The sequence below is a fragment of the Camelina sativa genome, chromosome 1 (assembly GCF_030686135.1).
Source record: "Camelina sativa cultivar CO46 ecotype springtype chromosome 1, ASM3068613v1".
In the NCBI taxonomy this organism is placed as follows: Eukaryota; Viridiplantae; Streptophyta; class Magnoliopsida; order Brassicales; family Brassicaceae; genus Camelina; species Camelina sativa.
In genome coordinates, this window is record NC_141880.1 from 9,631,061 (window position 1) to 9,654,701 (window position 23,641).

Consider the following 23,641-nt stretch of genomic DNA (forward strand, 5'->3'; position numbering starts at 1 on the left):
TGAACATCTTTAACCATTCTGATGGATCTTGCACAAGCACATCACTAAAACATTAATCTAAACCAAGCTCTGTTTACAAAACAGAGGCCAAGTACCCATCAAGATTGAGGAAAACACTAAACCTATTATCTTCTCCGCCGTGGTTCTCCAGCGCTTCATCGGAATCAGTACCAGTTCCGCCGGAAATATCACCGGCGTCTTGACGGCTGTTAACTGTCTGTCTCCCGAATGGATTAGCTGCTGCGCGTTTTGACTGTAGATAAAATCTCGGTGGCGACGGTGATAGTAAACGTAACCGTGAACGCGACGGAGTGTAATCGGAAGAGCCATCAAACGGAGAGAAAGAAGAAAAAGGGATATTGATTCGAAGATTCGGAAACGGAGTTAGGTTACGACGGAGGAGCTTTTTATCGTTAGAGTTTGATATATTTGGCTCGGCGGTAGTAACCTCGTTCTTAGTGAAGCTTGAAACAGCAGCGTTAAGATTCCATTGATGAGTTTCAAGAACAGATATAGCTACTTCTCTCGATGAAGATGTGACCTCAACGAAGGAGCTGATCAATCTCTCCGTCTCCGATGAGTTATCGTCCATCGCAAGAAAACGTTTCTTCTCAGACTCGCCTCTGTAAAAACTTTTAATTTGTTTATAACTTCAGTATAGAGTTCTTGAAAGAGCAACAAAAACAAAAAAAACACATATATATAGTAACTTAATTGTTTTTAAATGTTACAAAAAAATACAATTCAAACCAATATAGTAATCTTTCTATTTCATACACACAATAATACTAAATACAAAAACAAAACAAGATGAAATCTTCAAAGCAATAAACAAAGCAGAGCTCTCTCTCTTTCTTCTTTTTCAAGTTTGGTTTCAAGGAATGTCCTTAAGCTCAAACTCAGAGCTTTCTTTCTTCTTCTTCAAGTTTGGTTTCAAGGAATGTCCTTAAGCTCAAACTCAGAGCTTTCTTTCTTCGTCTTCTCCTTCTCAACTGAATCATCATCAACCCCAACACTAATCACATCAGCTTTATACTGATGTTTCATGGCAAACACAAGAAAAATCAAGAAGTTCAATGCTCCCAAGACAACAAGTAACCAGTAGAAGTAGTTCAATCTCGCCTTGTTGAGGTTGCTTCTTAGCCAGATTTTGTGTGTGACCTTATCAACAAGCGAAACAAGCAAGCTACTCACGAAGAACCCCATCGAAATCGTGCTGAGAAAAAATCCGGTGCTCATTGATTTCATCCTCTCTGGTGCTTCTCTTATGAAGAACTCAAGCTGTCCAACGTAAGCAAAGGCCTCACCCGCGCCGACCAAGAAATACTGAGGAATCAACCAAAACGCGCTTATTTTCGTATTGCTTGAAACCGCTGCCTCCCGTCTAGCATTCTCTATAACCGCGGCTACTGCCATTGCTCCCATTGAGAACACAAGCCCTACTCCGATTCTTTGGAGGCTGGTTATCCCTTGAGGCTTTTTAGTGAGCTTTCTTGTTAAAGGAACAAAGACTCTCTCGTTAAGGGAAGTGAAGAGGAGAATTGTGAGTATGAGAAAAGCAGAGTAGGAGCCAGCCGGAACAATGAAAGAACCGAGTTTACGGTCCATAAACGTCGCTTGTTCCACCGTGAAAGTTGTCATTTGGGAGTAAATCGTCCAGAAGAGAATGTTCGTTGCCCAAATCGGAACCAATTTCATCACGAGCTTCACTTCTTCAACTTGTGTAACTGTCGAAACGATCCACGGATCCTTCTCTTCAAAATCCTTTGAACTAGGAGAGCTCTCGTTCTTAAGAATCGCGGCTTTGTCTAAACACTTTAGCCTCTCTGTGTGTGGAACCGTGGTGTTGTCAAAACCGTTCAGAAGACTTGGATGCGCAGGGTAACTCTCCTTTCTTTTCTTCCACGCCAAGAAACCAACCCTCCATATTGTTGTAAAAGGGCTTCCTTTAGGTTTCTTGAAACGGTACCATCTCGTTCCGCAGAGCAAAACAATAGCTGCAACCACCATAGTCGCGGCTGAGATTCCGTAACCCCATCCTCTCCCGACGTTGTCCTGAACGTAAACGAGAACAATCACGGCGAAGAGAGAGCCTACGCTGATGGAGAAATAGAATCTGTTGAAGAAAAAAATCATCTGTTTCTCTTCCTTGGGGTCACTCGTGTCGAACTGGTCAGACCCGAAACCGGAGACGTTGGATTTGATTCCTCCTCCACCTAAAGCTATGGTGTAGAGAGCAACGTAGAGAAGAGATAACTGGTGTCCGTTTGCTTCTACACACTGATGGTGAAGTCTCCTGAAATCGTCACATGGTGGTGGTCTCATGCTCGAGATGGTTGTAGCCACCGTCAATAGCAACACTCCCTGATTTCACAGAAACAAAGAGTCAGAACTAAAAACTCTCGAGCCATGCAGAGCTGTACAAAGACATAGTTTAAGGAGCTAACCAGAGCTGTAACAGAGGCTGAGATTGCAACCATCTTGTAACGACCGAGTTTAGCATCAGCCAAGAAACCACCAAGAAGTCCTAAGAGATTAAGAGTTCCCATGAAATTGGTAACTATGGTCGCTGATTTAGCTGATGAGATGTGTAAATCTCCGACAAGGTACGTCACTAGGTTCATTGAGATACCCATCACGCATATTCTCTCCGATAGCTCACTCCCTACACATTAACAAGAAACAGAGGAGTGTTAGAAACAGAGGAGCTTAGAAACCTTTTGTGTAATACTATGAAGTTTGTGGAAACTTCACCTAAGATTAAACCGGCACCTAACCATCCACCGGTTTTGGATTTATCCGGTGGATTTCCACGGTAGTCGACGGCTTCCTCTGAGCCATCTTTCGCTCCATGAGATGACACATGAACCTTAACAGACAAGAAAAACCATTAAGAACAGAGAAAACAGAGCCAATAAAAAAAACAGAGAAAAAGAACTTTTTAAACTCACCATTTTTTTTTTTAGCAGTTAGACTTTGAGAGAAGAAGGTAGAGAAGTGTGAGGAGTTATAGAGATGGCTTTGAGGAGGTTATAGCGATAAGGGTTTTGACACTTTAATTAGTCCTTTGATTTTATCTAACTCCAACAAAACAAAAGAAGAAATGAGAAGAGATACGACTCAAATGGGCATGTGAAGAGAGATGGGGACTTGATTGATGGGTCTTTATATATAAAAATGTAGCTTTGCTTTTCTTCTGTGGTTGCTTCATTGACGATATATATGATCAGATGAGATCTAAAACAAATATTTAGACAACAGTGGTGTGATTTCATTATCTTATGACAAAGACATTAGTTTATTTCATGTGGTTGCAAGGTTTTCTGCTTCTTTGTAATTCCCCATGTCCATTACTCATCTTTTTTGTCTTTTTATTCCCTTTTACGTGTGGCTGCAAATATTTTTTTCTTTTATTGTGTGTGTATACTGTGTAAGTGTGTAGCTTGTTTGTAATTTCCCATGTCCTCTTCTCCTTCAACAAATCGCTTACCACACATCCAAATATTCTTTTACTTGTACTTACCATTACAATTGTTATTTTGTTTTTATGGTTTTACACTTTAGAAACATATTGAAATCTTTGTCTCTATTATCATGTGTGCCAGATAGTTGTTTGATCTACATCTACTGATCGGTCACGTGGCCAAATTTTACTGAATATGCATGTTCTTTAATATTTGGGACATTATTGTGACTTGTTTAACATTAAATATAGTTAGTGCTATCATTTCATTTCGATATCACATGTTTCAAATTCATGTTTCAATCATTAGTGAGAATTGTTCTTTAGTGAGTATATTTGTATTACCGACTGATTAACAAATATTTATAAGAATTCTTGTGGTGCGATCAAACACTCATGATCATGGCCTTAAGGTGTGTGCTTTATTAAAATGGGATTATGTATTTTTTACCAATATCTAGTTTAATATGACATGATTGAATCAGGATCGGACTCAATAATTCGTGTCGTCGGGCTAGACCGGTTTTGTGCTGATCACAAGGTCCCTAACCCATAGGAAGTCGGCAAACAATGGACTTAGTTTTTCAGTGTCTACGGTTTTGTAATGGTCTATAATAAGCTGATGCTTAAGAAGTTATGCTTTAACTTTTGAGAAATAGTACAAATTTCAGGTGATACGTAAGAATTGTGCATTGAAGCTGAGATGTGTAAAGTAAAAACATAGGTTTTTTGCCTTTATAAGGTAACCAACAATTATATTCGAAAGTGACCCAATAAAAGGTGAATTAATTAACATGTAAAAAAATCCCCCAAATGGAGGAAGATATTTACTTAGAGAGATCTCTAGTCTACTGATTTAAAAAAGCTGTACATGTTAACGAATTGATCCCCCTACTTGAGTTAATGATGTAAGCAACATAAGTCAAAAGAAGAAGCAAATACATTTTAAAAGTAAAACTTATAATATAGTTTTGCCTCCAATGGTTAAGGTAAAGTTGAGTTTAAGGTTCCCTCTACTACAAGTTGCATTTTCTCTTTGTGGACGTCATGATTATATATTTTCACCATACATTACAATAATTCTTTCTCGATCCTACTAAATTATTAATGTATCCACGTCAATACTAATAATTCTTAAAGTTAAATAGTTTTCAAGCTTAATTATTTCTATAAACCAAAAAGTAGTTTGCCCCAGAAAAAAATAACAAAGAAGGATAAAAACAAATCTTTGTTCAACTGATAAGTGAACCATACTGACACTGGATACAATGAATTGTTTGTTCAATATTCTTTATAGATTTTTTAGAACTTAAAAGTATTGTAATGTTTTTTAGTTACGTTTTATGGTATCCGATCCTAGTTTTATTGGGTTGGTCAAGTAATTGAGATGATTTAGTGTTTGGTCTTTCCAAAGAAGAGATATTTTCTCCAACCTTTTGGAAAAGGTTAGTGATTCTAATCAAGAATTATTAATGATATAGTTTATGTGCAATTATTAAGCTTATGTGGGACAATCCCACTACTCACACAGAACATAGTCCGGCCATAACAAATTTAACACGTAGTCGTATGATATAATCGGATATGTTATATTAACTCTAGAGTATAATATACTAACGATTCTAAGATTTTCTTGTATGTTTGAGAAAAAAAAATCATATATAAGATATGTTTGTTGGAAATTAATGTCATACCAACTATATAAGATAAGGTATATATATATATATATATATATATAAGATATTAATCATTCCCATCGGTTTGAATTAAAAAGTCATGAATCTTCACAAAGTAGTAAAATCCTAACAAAACTTTGATTAATCGAGCGGATTCATATAAATGTATGATCCAATCTAGAGAGATAATATCAAAATATATTATTTATAGACATCACATTGAAAAGACATATTATAAGTTTCACATCTATCGTCGACATAAAATCAAACAAGATTTACAAAATATTGGCACTCGAAAATGATTTAATATCTAAAATCACCTCAAAATACATGTGATCAATTGTCCCGTACTCTACCCAACAAACCGAATTGACATACTAACGTACAAAAACATTTTTAACTATCCCAAAAAAAAAGATAAAGATAAGTGTTTTTTACTGTACAAATAGAATCCGAGAGAATTCATCATCAACTTGAGATAAATACCAAAACAAACCAAAAGTGTGATTGTTTGGGAATCTTTGCCAACTTTGGATGTGTCACACATGTCATTCCAAAATGAAATTAAGAAGGCCAAAACAATAATGGGACGATAAGAAAATCTTGAATGATATACTGTACCACATACCCCACTCTTTTTATCTCCATGCATGTTGATATATAAAAATCTTGCTTGGTTTCTAAACGATAAACCTTTCTCACTCCATATTCATTGTATACGGTCCTCCCAAAATAAACATTTAAGCTTTCTAGCAGAAATGTAATAACGATCGAGTTATAAGATTAAGCTCAAACAAAATTCAGTAAATTTAGAAACTGTACGAATAAATAAATTTAAAACTCTATTCTACAAACAACTCACAAGCGTATTTTTTACAAGATTTTATTAAATTTAATTATTGTTGTATTAGTATAAAACTATATGTAAGTTTCAATCAATTTTCAAATTCACCATGTAACCGTAATGATATGAGAATAGACTTGGTAAAATTGCCATAAACCAAACAAAACAACTACGAGGCGTAAAAAAACAAACAACAACTATCGCAATAAACTTAGAAGATTCATAATTTCGAACTAATGACAACACATTATCATCAAAAAGATTTTCCAATTATAGAAATAGAAAGAATAATTTTGCAGAAAAATAGAAATATAATTAAGTTACTTATAGTTTCCATTGAAAAGGTACTTCTATCAAATTCTTTTAATCTGCATGGAGACACACACAAGACAATTCACAGTCACTTTGACAACTAGATATCTAATGACTTAACGTATTCATATTTTGTTAACCTTGAAATACGTCGCATTTATGTATTATCTTTTCTAAATCCTACCTACAATTTTGACAGTATACATATATTGTCTACATCTATATATGATAAACGTACATGCATGTGCATTGCATCGGTTACCAGAAGAGTTGTGGTCAGCAAAAGCCTAGAGATTGCGTGAACAAATTGTCTAATACGAAATAATCATGGAAAGAGATTTTTATTGAAACTTCATTTTATTTATTTATTTATTTGTTATTATCCTAGCATGTTTGGTTAAGTAACGTGAAACTCATGTTCCAATTGTCTACTATAATAAATACGTATATATGTGTTCGGCTTGTGATAATTTATAATAGAACATTGACACGTTAAGATTCTTACGGAAATTTTGATCATGTGTATACGGTGTATGTACGTACGTAGATACTGTACATACAAGTATTTTACATATACTTACTGTACGGTATATATATATATATATATTAAATTAACGTATACAAACATCGTTTCGTATGACTTTTGTATACGTTTAAATGCATATATATACAAAGTATAGTTATTGTTCAATTACCGTATATAAAATATTTATAAATTATAAACGTCGAAATAGACATGATATATATGCACATGAGCGGAGCTACGGTAGAAGCATATGGGTCAATTGACCCTGGTGAAATTTTAAATTTAGTTGAATTTTTAGGAAAAAAATCAAATTGACCATGATAAAATAGCAAAATTGACCCTTATAAAAAAAATTAATAACACAATATAACTTCTTAAATTATATTTTCACTTTGATGAATTGAATTCCTAGCTCCGCCACTGTATATACATTTAAAACGTATACGAAAAGTCATACATACGGTATATGTGCATAGGTTCATACAAAGTATTTAAATGATCATATCATTATCTTGAACGATTTTGAGTATGTTTAAGTCTAACTCTCAAAGTTTCTGCTCTAGCTAGTCTTTATATCAAAATTAGAATGGTTTGTAACTTAACTTACAAACTCAAACTGGTTGTAGAAGGGGAAAAAAAAATACTATATTAATCATAGGTTCACTTAAGCAGCCCATTTTGTCTGTTATTCAAAAATGGGCCTTTCAGGTTTCTCGCTTAGTTTGATCCGCTAGTTTCTTTTGAAGGTTAGATGAGTATGAGCCTATAATTATATCTGCATGACTGTATCTTTATCTATAACTTTTATAGGTGCTGGTCGTAACAAGCTTGAATGTTATAGAGCTTTTCTTTATGTTCACATATATATAATATGGAATATGGTCCAGTCAACTTAAACACTCATGTTGTAATCAGTATTGTAGTGAAGATAGTGAAGCTCTTATGAGTTATGATTTTACCTACATTGGTACTATCACTCGCAAGTTACGTTGTTCTAAATGCGGATTCGAAGAAAGAAACACTTTAATATATGACTATGACATGTAGTGTAGTGATTTTGTGATAGGCCATTGTGTCCTTACGCGAAAATTTTGAAAAAGGAAAAAAAAATCAACATGCCGTTGTACATATATAAAAGATTCTGATTTTTCAACCACATAATATCTATTATACTTTTACAAAATACAGCACACAATGACATGTAATAGCTAATTAGTGCTCTAACAAAAACACAAAGCACCACCAAATATCGTCGGGAAGAAACAGACAATATAAGAAAACTAAAAAGGAGAAAAGAAAAAACCAAAATGTTTATGAGACAACATTGGTTAAAAAGTACCAATCAGACAACAAAATAAAAAGTCATCTTGGAAAAAAAAAGTCAAAAAGTACTGGAGAAATTGGATTATTAGTTAAATGTATGATAAATTTCAATAATGATTCTCACTCTCTGGAATGCTTTCTAACGAAGGCCTCCAATTTTCATCACTTGGTTCATCTTCTTCATCAGCCCTGGAGATGTTTCTGCCACTATCTTTGAGAACATGAACCAAGTGTTGAATGGAGTTGATACCTTTCTTGTGACCCAAGATTTGTCTAAGTTCTTCTTTTGTCACCGTAACTTTTATCCTTACCACCTTAGATTCTGATCCTTCCGTTGATCTTTCACTTTCTTCTTTCCCACTGATACTCGCTTTGCCTTCTTCCAATAACTTAACCGGCGGCTCAGGCTCAATTAGATCGTCTACCTCTTCTCCAGCGAGGCCATTGTCAAGGCAATTTCCCATTGATATGTCAAATGTGTATGATATAAGATAAATATTAGAGACATGAGATGGTGAGGGTTGTATTGGTATATATATACAATCGAGAAGGAGACAGAAAGAGAGAGAGAGAGCACATGAGAGGAGCGATTTATGCGCCGGAGCATTTGCAATGTGTAAGTGAGGTTTTGAAATTTTTATTTTTATTGGTGTCGTAATTATTATCTTAGATGTTCTGTCATAACACGGTATACTGTATGTCATATAATTATGTAAACTATATTGATAAATAAATTCAACCACATAGGTGGGTCGTTCTTTTATCATGTGTACGTTTTGTCTTGTCACGGTTGCTTGGGTGTGAGATTATAATATATTTCTAAAATAAATATCTTTATGCACTGTAATGATTTGGCTATTCATCACTAACAATTTAACTATAAAAAGAAGTGTAAATGGAATCAATATAACCATAGTAAACGGATCTGATCTGAAGTTGTATCTCTATTATTAAACAAAAAAAATAATGTCATGCTATATCACATATTAATCGTTGACAGAAAGAGTTTTTGAATAGTTTTGTTTAAGATTACGTTAAGCTACTTTTATAGTTAAGAGTTGTTATAAAAGTAGCTTAACGTAAGTTTTCAATTCACCTAGTTTTAACCCACATAGCAAATTTTTTCAGTCCAACGTAATTCTTAATTACAAAATATATATATACAAAAAAAGGAAGGGACCGTAGCAATACCACCGAACTTGACAATTTTTCCAACCACAAATTGATGTGTCATGCTTGCCTCAGCATAATTAACCAGGTCAAAATCTAATTGCGATGTTTCTTTTTAAAATCTGGTGAACATATTAATGTAACATATATAGACATGTGAACGTAGTATGCGTTAGGTAGGTCGTGCAAGCTCACAAGTCATAAACACTTCTCTAAATTTTCGCCAACCGAAGGTTGGGGACCAACGAGACAACAAATTACACGGAACATTTCGAGAACTTGTAGATTTTAATGCAACTAAATTGTAAACTGTGGAATAGGACAGTTGTCAGAATCCACTATCCAGGTTTGAGACTTTTTCGACGGAGTATATATATATATATATATATATATATATATATATATATATATATTTCCCTCTATTGTATCTTGACATGTTTCTAACCCTTAATTTCATTTTATGTTCGGTTCTTGGTATTGCATTAGCCATTGATCATAGCATGTGAAAACTCAACTCATATTTTCCTTATGCATATCACATTCGGGTCCAAGTAATAAAAAAAAACTGAATTATCCCTAGCGAGTATAGTTTAATTTTGATATATATATATATATCAAAAATTTCTTAGGTATATTTTCTGAATAAAAAGTATGGTGTAAGGTCCATATCCATCAACGATTATAATAAAACATACAAGCCGTCGTATAATATTAGATTTTGTCTAATTACGATTTTCTGACCAAATCAAATCCAATTCCAACCGCCGATCGCTTTTCATAATTGAGACTAAAGACCCTTCCATTAATTAATATATTAACAAAGAAGTCCTAATGGAATTAAACATATTAAAGCCAGTTTATACAAATTTAACTTAGAAACTAACAAAATATCTTATATGTGTATTTTAAAAAACTTTTTCTTATTAAGAATATATAGATTGACGTACTTTTGAAAATGGGCCATGCATGGGATGATATGCATATTGCTAAACGAAGAAAGACAAATAGAGGCTGAAACGCGGAAAAGAGCTGACAATTCGTAAAGAGTGTCTTCCACATGGGATTAATTAGGTCAATTTCGCAATAATTTTCATGGCACTTTCAGAGCCCATTGCATGTGACGTATAATTTAATTATTCCACATATACACATTGTCTGATTGTCTCTTGGGGTTAATTTATTATCCCTATCTGACTAAACGACATTACATTAATTAGCTACTAGATGGTTTATTTACGCTATGCATATATATGTATATATATATATATATATATAATTATTAAAGTTAATGTTGTAGTTCATGTACGCTGATATGTATTTATGTATTATATTAGAACAAATTAATTCGATTTAGTCAAAAACGATTAATAACAACTCATTAATTATCAAAACATTTTGTATAAATAAGAAAGAAAAAATATCAATTTTTGGTATGATAGTTTGTATTTTTGGATAATTATGGAAAATTCAACAAAACAAATTACAAGTATATATGGAATACGAAATACGATGTTTTACTATATATGTGGAAATGAGTTTAGATGTATTGAGAAAATTACTCATTTTTTCATGAAGAATTCGTCATAGTATATATATGAGATATTGTCAAAAACATGGATAAAAATCATACAATTTAATAATTTATGTTATTCCAACCAAATATATCGGGTAAACGTCCATATTTGGGCCTTAGAAGTAATTTCTGTGAAGAGCCAAGATGGGCTTTATATAGATTTATAAACCAGAAACTGCATATGTTTCACCACCTATGATAGAGCTTTCTTCAATTATATCATGGTAAATGCTTGATGTCCTCATCCTTTTTTATTTCCAAAAAGTGAAAAGATTTTTAATTTGCTTTTAAAAACTTAAAGAAGTGGGAGATGAAGGTAATGATTGGTAACTAGGTTTCAGCTTTTTACCGACAAAAAAAAAGGTAGAAACCTTTTTTTTTCAACTCTTGAATGAGTGGCTTTTTATAGACTTTTATAAAGTTGTTTTTTATTTTGTCAATTTCATTTCAGCTCTTAGACGTTTTGTTAACTCAGCTGAATCTTGTTAAGAGCAAAAGATACAACTATTATTAACACTTCCCTACTCAAGAGTGTAATTTTGTTACCTTGAATGATATATTGTAAATACAAATTCCTTACATGTATATTTAAAATATCTTCTAAGCTCTAACATCACGAATACACGGAATATATGAAATTAAAACCCTACTAACACAAATCTGTGTAAACATTTGGAAATTTTGTTGTTGTTTTCATGGAAAGAACAGTGCTACTTCCATCTAGATTCTCTTTGCTAGCCAATTTCCAAAAGTCTCTCAAGGATAAGCAGTGATCACTACAAAGATTGGGTTCCAAGTGGGATCGGTGTTAGAATTGCAGAAATATAGTTGTGTAAAGAGAATCATGAGAGAATATTTTTCTTAGATTAGTCTCATACAATTGTAGGTTACATGACATATATATCTACTACTACACCATATAGCCGTTACAGAGACATTAAGAATGAAAAGGACTGATCATAGACTTGTTACAGAGCATCCCAACTGAAAGCAACTTGTGCCTTGTTTGACTCGCCTATCTCAATCATGTAGACAACATGTGACTTCTCTGCAACTGTCTGCATCTCCTATCTTATGGATCCTTCTTTCCCAATGTCACTTGATATTCATAAGGCCTCTGTTTCCACCATTCTCTTATTCGGTCCATAGCCCATTAGTGACTTGTACGGACATTCGATCACATCTCACTGATCTCATATCCTTAACCAATAGTCCCCGTCAAGTTTAGTCTAAGTAATGACTAAACTTGGACCTCCGTGATATACCACCTCGTTAAAAACCTTGATATAGAAAACCTAGTAGGACAAAACTATATCGAGGGAAAAGAGTGTGATCATCACGGAGAGAGAGGATTTGTGATCAGGGACGAGTAAGGTCCACAAGTCCGAGTTTGCTATAGATATGTGAGCAAACCTTGAGACTTGCAGCCTTAGTAAAAATCTCGGCTAACTGATCTTTACTTGGTGTGTGGCAGGGGAGAGTAACACATTCCTCAATCTTTTCTCGAACTTTGTGGCAATCTAACTCAATATGTTTGGTTCTCTCATGAAACACAGAGTTGGTTGCTATGTGGATAGCTGCTTGATTGTCACAATGCATAGTGATAGGAGCAAAATTCTTGATGCCTAAGTCTTCGAGTAGTGCCTTTAGCTAGGTGAGCTCGGTTGTAAGCTTTCTCATAGCTCTGTATTCTGATTATGCACTAGACATCGAGACTACCTTTTGCTTCTTTGTCTTCCATGTGACTAAATTACCTCCGATGAAAGTGCAGTAGCCTGTGATGGATCTTCTATCCGTCTTGTCACCACCCCAATCAGCATCGCAATAGCCCAAAAGTTCAGTGTTAGCGTTCTTTCCCATCCAAATTCCTTCCCCAGGACTTCCTTTAAGATAGTGGAGTATTCTCTCCACAAGACTCCAATGATATGTTGTAGGAGATTTCATATACTGACTCACCTGATTCACCGCATAGCAAAGATGAGGCCTAGTCAGAGTCAAATAGATTAACTTACCTACAAGTCGCCGGTAGCGAGAGGGATCTTTATAAGGTGGATCTTTCCTCTCCCCCTTTCGCTCAACTTGGTATCCATCAGGAAGTGGTGTGTCTACTGGCTTAGCTCCTAGTTTCCCTTTCTCATATAGCAAGTCAAGAGTATATTTTCTTTGTGATAGGAATAGACCCTCCGGAGATCGACATACTTCAATCCCAAAGAAATACTTAAGTTCTCCAAGATCTTTTATATCGAAAACAGACTTAAGATGAGTCTTAACCTCTTTAATACCTTCTGTGTTGTCTCCAGAGATGATTAAATCATCAACATAAATGAGAACAACAACAATACCTTCAGCGCTTTGAAGAGTAAACAGACTATTGTCCATGTGAGATTTCTTGAAACCATGGTTTAGGAGTGTAGTGCTTAGCTTGTGGTACCAAGCTCTTGGAGATTGTTTCAGACCATATATAGCTTTCCTTAGTCGTAACACTTTTCCAGGAGCGATAGTGTCTTCAAGGCCCGGTAGGGGTGTCATATACACCTCTTCTTCTAGCTCTTGAAAGCATTCTTGACGTCCATCTGCCATAACTCCTAAGATAGGTTAGTAGCAAGAGATAACACTACTCTTACCGTATGGAGTTTGGCTACAGGTGAGAACGTGTCCTTGTAGTCTTCCCATATGTTTGTGTGAATCCACGCACCACCAGCCGAGCTTTATATCTTTCAATGTCTCCACTGCTCAGGTATTTGATCGTGAAAACCCATTTAGAGCTTATAGGCTTTTTCCCTGGTGGGAGATCAGCTTCATCCCATGTATGGTTGCGTTTCATAGCTCCTACCTCATCGTCTACTGTATTTAACCATTCTTTACTTTCTTTAGCTTCATCATATGTGGTTGGAATGTGATGTTCTTCGATTCTGTTAAGGAAAGCTTGGTGATCAGCTGGTAATCGTGCAAATGAGCATACTGCTTGTATCGGATGAGCAACGGCTTGATTGTTATAGTAAAAGTCTTTATCTCTCCACGTAGACAGGGGAGGTCTCACACGGCTACTTCGCCTTAATGTTTGGTGAGTTGTCTCCACTTCTTCTATTTCTTCTGGTGGATTTGGATTCTCCCCCTCGGACTCACTGACCGTTAAGTCAAGCAGAGCTGCAGGTGGATTCCGTGGAGATTCTAGGTTCTCAGTTGAGGTTTCCTCTGCATTTTCCAAAGCCGTATCACCTTGTGTCGGCACTAAGGGTTCAATTCCTGATGGAGCTCCAAGATGATCAAGAAGAAACTTGAGACTATCCGATCTATCAGTTGGTGTTGCCAAATTTTCCAAGTCGCTCCAATCTCGTTTATCAAAGTAACCTTGGTTCTCTATAAACTTAACATCCCGTGATATGAATGTACGGTTGTTAGTAGGATCAAAACATTTGTAACCCTTTTTTTGTGGTTGAGTAGCCAAAGAACATACCCTTGGTACTCTTAGTATCCAACTTGTTTCGAAGCTCCCCTGGTATGAACACAAAACACACACAACCGAATACTCTAAGGTGATCAATTGATGGTTTTGTCGTGTTTAGTACCTCAAATGGTGACACATCGCCTAGCACTTTTGTTGGAATTCGGTTGATGAGATAGCACGCTGTCATTACTGCATCTCCCCAGTATCTTTTAGGAACGTTAGTGTGAAACAGCATTGATCGCGCAACCTCCATCAAGTGTTTGTTCTTCCTCTCTGCAACGCCATTTTGTTGCGGAGTGTATGGACAGATTGTTTGGTGCATGATACCCTGTTTAGATAAGTGTTCTTTGAATCGAGTACTTGTATATTCACCTCCATTATCTGTTCTAAACACTTTAATCTTGGTATTAAATTGGTTAGATACATAGTTCTGAAAGTTTATGAATGCATCAATCACACGATCTTTTGATGGAAGTAAAGTGATCCAAGTGTATTTGGATTTCTCATCAATAAAAGTCACAAAGTACTTATTATTGTCCCTAGATATGCATGGTGAAGTCCACACATCTGAATGAACTAGATCAAAGCATTTTTCATAGATAGTAGTAGACTTAGAGAAAACAGTTTTACAATGTTTGTCAAGAATACAAGTTTCACATCTAGAGTGATCAAACAAAACATTAGGAATCATAAACTCAAGTGCTCGAGAGTGAGGATGGCCTAATCTAGCATGCCACATAGCATTAAAAGAAACATTTAAACAACTAGCAAAGGTAGACTTAAAAGCACTTGGTGAGGTGTCATTAAGAATGTAAAGATCATCTTTGGTACCACCTTCTCCAAGTAATTTTCCAGACTCAATATCCTGAAATTGAACGTCATTAGGCTCAAATATAGCATAGCAATTTAAATCAGTTGTTGCCCGTTTAACAAAGAGAAGATTGGAGGTAAACTTAGGCATGTAGAAAGCTTTTGATTCTTTATCAAATAACCTTAAGTTACCAATTCCTTGAACTGGAATACTATCACCATTAGCAATTATAACATTACCTCTAGCAGGTGTTATATTGTCAAGTAAGTTTGAGTTACTAATCATATGATGTGATGCACCAGAATCAACAACAAGAGACCTATTCGAACTATGAGTGAAGAAGGTTTTACCAGATTCTTTAATGGCAGCTAGAGATTTGAAGAAGGCTTACAGGTCTGATTTCTTAACATAATCTCTTGACATCATTCCTTCCCCATTCTTTGATGTACCAGCTTCACTCTGTTCGTCTTTGACTTTGGTTATGTTGGCTCTGGGCTCCTTGTTAGTATTTGGTCTCAGATGTGGATGCAGAAACCAACACTTATCTTTGGTGTGATTCCTGCGTTTGCAGTGCTCGCATCCTCCCTTTGATCTTCTCTCATCAGGTCGGTATGTTCCTTTGTTTGCCATTGAGAGCTCACCTTTTCCAGTAAACAAGCCGAGTGAACCCTGTTCCTTTTGGATTTGTGAACAGACTTCGTCGAGACTCGGTAGTTTGTCTGCTCTCAAGATATGCTTGATGAGATCATTAAAGGTCGGGTTGAGAGTTAGGAGGAGTGCTAAGACTTTATCTTGTTCCCTTCTCTCATTAAGGACCACCGGATCCATGGTGTTTGGTCTGAGCATCTCGAACTCTGCCCACAAAAACCTAAACTTGCAAAAGTGCTTGTTAAACTCCCTATCTTCTTGAGTGAGTTCGTTGATGGCTTTCTTAACTTCAAATACTCTAGTGAGATTGGAGATGTTGCCAAATACATTCTTCAGTGTCTCCCATAGTTCACTAGCGGTCTCACAATATGAGTAAGCTTCGAGAATGGTAGCCTCAAGAGAATTTTGGAGTATGGAGAGAACAATCTGATCTTCTTGGAACCATTTGGCTTCCTCTTCGAGCTTAGTTTCCTCTTCATCTTCTTTGGTAGTTTCTTTACCATCTTCTTTGGTGACTTTCTTTGGAGCTCTTGTTCCTTCAATATGGCTCTAAAGTCCGCGGCCACATAGTGCGGTTTTGGTGGTTCTTGACCACATGAGATAGTTTCCTCCCTGAAGAACTGTTGGTAACACAAGTGGTTTCGAGTTCTACATGTTCAAGTGGGATGAATCTCTGACCACAATGTTTACTAGTAGAAGTTATCGTAAGAACGGAGTAGGGTGTAACAGATAATGGGAATAACAAGAATGAACAAGTAGAATCTATAGAATAAAGAGAATCAAGAAGTTGGATTGTCCAGAATCAACAACCCAGCTCTGGTACCATGTTAAAATTGCAGAAATATAGTTGTGTAAAGAGAATCATGAGAGAATATTTTTCTTACATTAGTTTCATACAATTGTATGTTACATGACATATATATCTACTACTACACCATATAGCCGTTACAGAGACATTAAGAATGAAAAGGACTGATCATAGACTTGATACAGAGCATCCCAACTGAAAGCGACTTGTGCCTTGTTTGACTCGTCTATCTCGATTATGTAGACAACATGTGACTTCTCTGCAACTGATTGCATCTCCTATATCTTCTGGATCTTTCTTTCCCAATGTTACTTGATATTCATAAGACCTCTGTTTCCACCATTCTCTTATTCGGTCTATAGTCCATTAGTGACTTGTACAGACATTCGATCACATGTCACTGATCTCATATCCTTAACCAATAATCGGAACTCCTCCAATTCAATTTTTGATCATAATTGCATCTACTTTATTGGTTGGAGTTTATTAGTTTCATCCAAATAATTTCATCAAAGGCTGTAGGCTGTAGCTTTTGGGCTATCACTTCCATGGGCTTTATGGTTGATTTATAATTTCAGTTTGATACATTTAATTTGTGGACATTATTATCTTTAAAATAAAAACAATAAGAAAAACATGTTTATTGGCTTTATGGTCGATTTCGACTATTGGCTAGAGAAACAGCGATTGGTTTTAAATCATCTAAGCAAATGTTATACTAGTAGGTTTCGCCTTGGTACGTATCTTTACACCATGCATGCATGGATCGTTGAAACAAAACATGTATATTCCGACAAGATGAACTTTATATAAGTATGTGTATATACTACAAGCAATTCTTAATATAGTTTCTTGGGGGCATTAAACTATGGACTAACCATTTCTTTAACATGCTTATTAAACGTAGCAATGGCATTGGGTTGAAAATTGGAATGAGTGACTGAGAAAGAATGGAGACGTGTACCAGTACTTAAATGTAGACTATATAACCATTGGTGAACAACTTTATTTGCAATCATATATATCCACATAAATATCAAAATTTACAATACATAAACACACTAGTACGTTTGCTTTCATGACTATACCAACTTCTGTTGCCGACCTACGTTTTAAGAAGAAGGGGGTGTAACTACCCATGTAAAGACTATAATTTTGTTTCGGGCATCGAACAAAAATGCGATTGGACCTACGTATTTGGTTATCTATGTCTAGTTTGACCCGATCCATGATCATTTTTTTTATTTGAATAATTATTTTTTCACGAAAGATTTTTTTTCTTTTCCGCATTTCGTTTCAAGATTTTAATTGACAGTTTCCCCTCTTTATGGAATAGATATTTATATTTTTGAGTAAAGTGTCAGGATCGTACTAGTGTCTTTGTCTGTTCTAGAGTTTAAGCAAATTAGTTTCATAAATTAAAAAGACACTAATGTAGATTACTAAGAAAATTTGTAAGAATAACACCAAATACAATACTTTCTTTCAACCTATATCTATGAGCGCAAATATGTGGTATATAAATTAAGTAACGATAAAGTTTACTTAGAGTAGAGTTTGGGTAGTTATTGAATTTATATAACTGCATGCAAGCATTAATATTGATTTCTTTTTAGGAGAGATAATTTAGTAAAGGCTTGTTTCACTACAAAAAAAAAAAGAAGGCTTGTTTCAGCTCTAAAAGATGTATGGATGTAGGCCTGAAAATTCTAAATTAGAATAAGAAAAAAAATACTAACCATTTGCTAAATGATTATTCCTTAAAAGTGTGAATACTGTTTTTTTTTATCATCCAAAAAATAAAATAAAATATATAGATATTTAGTAGAGCAAATCATCAATAAATATAGCTAGATTTTACTAGTGCTCTAAAAAGTGGCTTAGCTAGATTTTACTAATGCTCTAGACTTTAAGCATTAAACAACCGTTTCAACCTGCTAAAATTGCATAAGCCTTGTATCCAATTTCTAACTACATGTATCAAATTAAACTCAACTTACATAATTTTGTTAAATATATATGCTTCCAGTAAAAACATAATTCAATATTGACCATCCGCCACTAATGTGTACGTATGTTTTAGGATCTAAATGGTAACAGCGTATTTGGTTGTGCGGGAAAAGCAGTTTTATTGTGTTATACGGTTCAACTGCGTTACGTGTGGAAAAAAAATATTTGCGGGACAAGTGTGGTTTATGGAAATAAGTGATACGAAATAATGTTTGATTGGTGAAAAACTACTAGCGGTATTATTAATAAAAAAATGTTTTGGTTGTTAAATAAGAAAACTTTTTAAACATGTTGTTTTACTTTTAAAACAATATATTAGGTAATACACACACATATATATATATATATTAATATAAAATATAAAAAATGATAAATATATGAGTCAATAAAAATACAACTAGTGTTTCAAGGGAGATTTTCAAAAATACTCATTTTTTATGTCATTTTTAAAAATACCTTCTTTCATGTTGTCCATGAAGAAGAAGAGAGAACCTTTTGTCTCAGCCATGGACTCGTCTCGAAACGACGGCGCATACCAACCGCTTCTCCAGCCTCAATCATCTCCATCGACGACGGAATCAAGCAACGGCGAGCTCGAAACCGTCCTCTCCGACGTTGAAACTCCTCTGTTTCAACGCCTACGCAAGGCCACTATGATTGAGTCAAAACTTCTCTTCAACCTAGCTGCACCAGCCGTCATCGTCTACATGATCAACTACCTCATGTCTATGTCCACTCAAATCTTCTCTGGCCATCTCGGTAACCTTGAACTCGCCGCCGCTTCTCTCGGTAACACCGGAATCCAAGTCTTCGCTTACGGTCTATTGGTAACAACCACAATATTCACTGATTTTTATTACAACCTATGTCTCCATGTCGCGTTTACGCTATGCTTTTTTTTTTGGAATTTGATAGCTAGGGATGGGGAGTGCAGTGGAGACGTTGTGTGGTCAAGCATACGGTGGTAGAAAATACGAGATGCTCGGAATTTATCTTCAAAGATCAACCGTATTACTAACTCTCACCGGCCTCGTCCTCACCTTACTCTACGTCTTCTCCGAACCTATCCTCCTCTTCCTTGGAGAATCTCCAGCAATCGCTTCCGCCGCATCACTCTTCGTATACGGTCTTATCCCTCAAATCTTTGCTTACGCTGCAAACTTCCCGATCCAAAAGTTCCTCCAATCACAAAGCATCGTTGCCCCGAGCGCTTACATATCAACGGCTACACTCTTCGTTCACCTTCTCTTAAGTTGGCTTGCTGTTTACAAGCTTGGTATGGGACTTCTTGGTGCGTCCCTTGTGCTTAGTTTGTCGTGGTGGATCATTGTGGTGGCTCAGTTTGTTTATATTGTGACGAGTAAGAGGTGTCGTGAGACGTGGAGAGGGTTTAGTGTACAAGCTTTCTCGGGGTTATCGAGTTTCTTTAAACTCTCCGCCGCTTCCGCCGTGATGCTTTGCCTTGAGACTTGGTATTTTCAGATTCTCGTTCTTCTTGCAGGACTTCTCGAGAATCCTGAACTTGCTCTTGATTCACTCTCTATTTGGTAAGTCCTATTTTTAGTCAAACTAAAATGATTATTCCCTTATTAGTTTTGCTAAGTAAATTCATTTACCTCTTGAGTCTTGACCAAAATTAGTAGTAATTATTTTCGCGTGTATTTTATCTCCTATTTTTTTTGCCACAAATTTTTTTTTATTATTATTTGCCTATACGTTTGTTTTTATGCTTGTCCATAGGTGGTACCCGTAGTTAGTCGTCTTTACAACAAAACAAAAAACACTTTCGATATCTTGAAACTCCACGTGAGTATATGTATGGTTATAGACTTGTATGATGAATTATTCTAGTCTTCTCTAGTAATGATTCGACAAAACTTTTGTTAAGAGTTAAGAGTAGAAAAGCCAAGTTTGGGTAGTGGCGAACAAATTTGACACTTCGACTGCTAGAGACAAAATCTGAGGTCACATCACATTTCTTCTCGTTTGTTCTCTTTAGCACCATTTTGTCTTCTTAAATATTAGACTTTAACTTTAGTAATTTCTATACGATTTCTATGAAATTATTTATATGGAATCGAATAAAACATCATTTATTCGTCCAATAATTGAACGATAACTCTGCATCTTATTCGTTATTTTGTTGAACATATTAAATACAATAATATTGTAAATCTAGATTGGATTTTGGAGAGTCGTATTAGACTTTTTTTTTTTCTCCAAAAGTTCTGTTTTTGTTCTGCTACCAACAGAAGCAGCCACCCAATCTAGGTACTTGCACCAAATCAATATCGAATTCTCTTCTTTATAATATCCTAATATTTTCAATTTTTCATGTCCAGTCAATAGTTGCAAGTTTATAATAATTTTGTACAAGCAATAATTGTTTAAGTATATTCTTTTTTTTTTCTTTGTCTTTCAGCATGACGATTTCAGGTTGGATGTTCATGATATCTGTTGGATTCAATGCAGCGATAAGGTTTGTTTTGTTCCAGCCTCACCTTTCGCTTTCTCGCTAAGTTATAAAGACATAAAAGTTAGAATGTCTCTATCCACTTTATTTACCCCAAAATAATTATATGGCTTCTTACATTTACATACTTAAACAATGCTAAATCATACTTGAACCATGGCTCTTTTTGTCCTATTAAATCTGACGAAAATGTGCCAAAATTTGGTATGATGTTATTTTAGTGTACGAGTGAGCAATGAACTTGGAGCTGGGAACCCCAAATCAGCAGCGTTTTCTGTAATCATCGTCAACATTTATTCGTTAATCACATGTGTGATCTTAGCCATTGTTATATTGGCGTGCCGCGACGTTTTGAGCTATGCATTCACTGAGGGTAAAGAAGTCTCGGACGCTGTTTCTGATCTCTGTCCCCTTCTAGCCGTAACGCTTGTTCTCAACGGAATCCAACCTGTCCTCTCCGGTAAATCCTCATGCATCGCAATTTCGTAAACCGAAAGAGGTAATAACTTTTATATTTACTAAACGATTGTGAAAATATTCATCGTAGGTGTTGCGGTTGGATGCGGTTGGCAAACGTTTGTTGCAAAAGTTAACATTGGATGTTACTATGTTATCGGAATTCCTCTTGGAGCTCTCTTTGGGTTTTACTACAACTTCGGTGCCAAGGCAAGATAGTTTTCTTATACCTTTCATTTGCGCAATGATTCTTGTATTATATTTATATATCGTAGTAAAGGCTCACAATATTTTGATGTTATATAGGGTATATGGACGGGGATGATCGGTGGTACTGTTATACAAACGTTTATTTTAGCGTGGGTGACGTTTAGAACAGACTGGACAAAAGAAGTACGTTTGCTCTACTATAGTAAACTATGTTTCATTGATTTTGATATATAGTCTTGTAGAATAATTAGATGTTTCTTTTGTTTTAGGTGGAAGAAGCTTCGAAAAGAATGGACAAATGGAGCAACAAGAAACAAGAAGTGGTTCCCGAATGATGAGCTGATTAGATTCATCGGTTTAAATGAAACACCACCGGGTAGCAAATGCTAAAATTAACCGGTCAGCTGGTAATAAAGGATGTGTGTCTGTCTACCTATATATTATCTTTCTAGAACTCGATATAAAGCTTTGTATGGGCTTATTTTTAAAACTATAGGTTGTGACTGTCTTGACTGAATAGATCGTTTATTTTTTTCATATATTACTGATTTTTTATAAAAAAAATTATAATTGAATGATTTTGTTAGATTGCAATACTTTCAAGGTTTCTCTGTTTTTTAAGTGTGATGCATGTTTTCTTGTTGAGAACTTCCAAGTTTGAATGTAAAATAAATTGAGAATTGGATTTCTCATAAAATGGGCAGGACCAGATCTTGGCCTGATAGTTTACGTTGGGGCACAAAATAGATTTTAACCGAACTTGACAAGCTTCCAACCACAAATGCTTGCCTTAGCATAATTAACCAGCTCAAAATCTAAGTGCTAGGATTTTTGTCAAATGATCAGAGCTACAAACGTTCCTTGAATTTTGTGGTTATTATCTCAATCTCTATTTCCGTGTAATTCAAACTTAATTATCGTAGCTTAAACAATAGTCTGATTTATTTTACTACGCAATATATTTTGATATTAATGTACATATATAGACATGTCAACGTAGTATATATGTGTTACGTAGGTCGTGCAAGCTCACAAGTCATAACACTTCTCTAATTCTTTACAACTGACTGCGGATCAACGAATTAGATGAAATTTTTGGAGAAATTGTAGATTTTAATGTAATTATGAACTTGTCAAGATTCACTATCCAGGTTTTGAGACTTTTTCTACGGAGCATTTTTTTATTTTTCTCCTTTGTATCTTGAAATCTTGAAAAGTTTTGAAACTTCTAATTTCATTTTATATGTTTGATATTTCATTAGTCATCTTCCTATTATTAATTTGGAACTATATTTAGCAAAGTAACCTTTTATTTGTAAGATTTACATAATTAAACCTTTTTCACTTGAATAAATATAAAAACTTATGACAAAAAAAAAAAGTGAGCGCTAAAAACTTATGACAAAAAAAAAAAAAACTGACGCTCACTGTCATGGCGATACTAACGCATCACCAATTCATAGATCTATACTTTGACGGTGGCTTCCGTTGATCTCTTGCGATGAATTTGGATAATCTTGTGTTTCATATGGTGGATTGGCCTTCGTCAGTCTCCGGTGTCGTTCTTTTCCCTCTTAGTCGTAATGATGAGTGTGATTAAGTTTGGCCTGAAGATGATGGTTCATTAAGTTTTGGAACCATCAAATCTTAATTTGATCCAAACAGTTAGGATTAGGCATGGGCGTTCGGGTTTGGGTTGGATATTTCAGATTTTCGGTTATTTTGGTAAAAGAGTCCTAGACCCATTCGGTATTTCTAGTAGGCCTGCGACTTCGGTTTGTTCGGATAATGCGGTTTGGTTTTTTGGTTTAATTAGAAACTGAAAACTCTACCGAAAGTAACCGAATAAGATTACGGTTCGGGTCGGTTCGGTTTTGGTTATTCAGGTTC

At 35.2% G+C, this 23,641-nt stretch overlaps 3 protein-coding genes across 3 annotated transcripts; 1 reads left to right on the plus strand and 2 right to left on the minus strand.

Annotated features, from left to right (window-relative positions):
• Nucleotides 1-682: 682 nt before the first annotated feature.
• On the minus strand, nt 683-3,300 carry LOC104786713 (protein NRT1/ PTR FAMILY 6.4). Its single transcript, XM_087456086.1, has 4 exons — nt 2,952-3,300; nt 2,755-2,869; nt 2,448-2,665; nt 683-2,364 (listed from the first exon to the last, which is right to left on the minus strand). Exons 1-4 carry the CDS (start codon nt 2,952-2,954, stop codon nt 934-936), a joined length of 1,767 nt encoding a protein of 588 aa, XP_087312212.1. The 5' UTR covers nt 2,955-3,300; the 3' UTR covers nt 683-933.
• A 4,666-nt stretch (nt 3,301-7,966) lies between these two features.
• LOC104786720 (uncharacterized) lies at nt 7,967-8,967 on the minus strand. The gene has a single exon (XM_010512170.3). The coding sequence runs from the start codon at nt 8,909-8,911 to the stop codon at nt 8,252-8,254; it is 660 nt and encodes a 219-aa protein (XP_010510472.2). The 5' UTR covers nt 8,912-8,967; the 3' UTR covers nt 7,967-8,251.
• Nucleotides 8,968-19,047: 10,080 nt separating this feature from the next.
• On the plus strand, nt 19,048-22,329 carry LOC104786730 (protein DETOXIFICATION 40-like). Its single transcript, XM_010512181.3, has 7 exons — nt 19,048-19,439; nt 19,528-20,159; nt 21,035-21,091; nt 21,307-21,545; nt 21,633-21,751; nt 21,848-21,934; nt 22,021-22,329. The coding sequence occupies exons 1-7, from the start codon at nt 19,050-19,052 to the stop codon at nt 22,084-22,086; spliced, it is 1,590 nt and encodes a 529-aa protein (XP_010510483.3). The 5' UTR covers nt 19,048-19,049; the 3' UTR covers nt 22,087-22,329.
• Nucleotides 22,330-23,641: the final 1,312 nt, after the last annotated feature.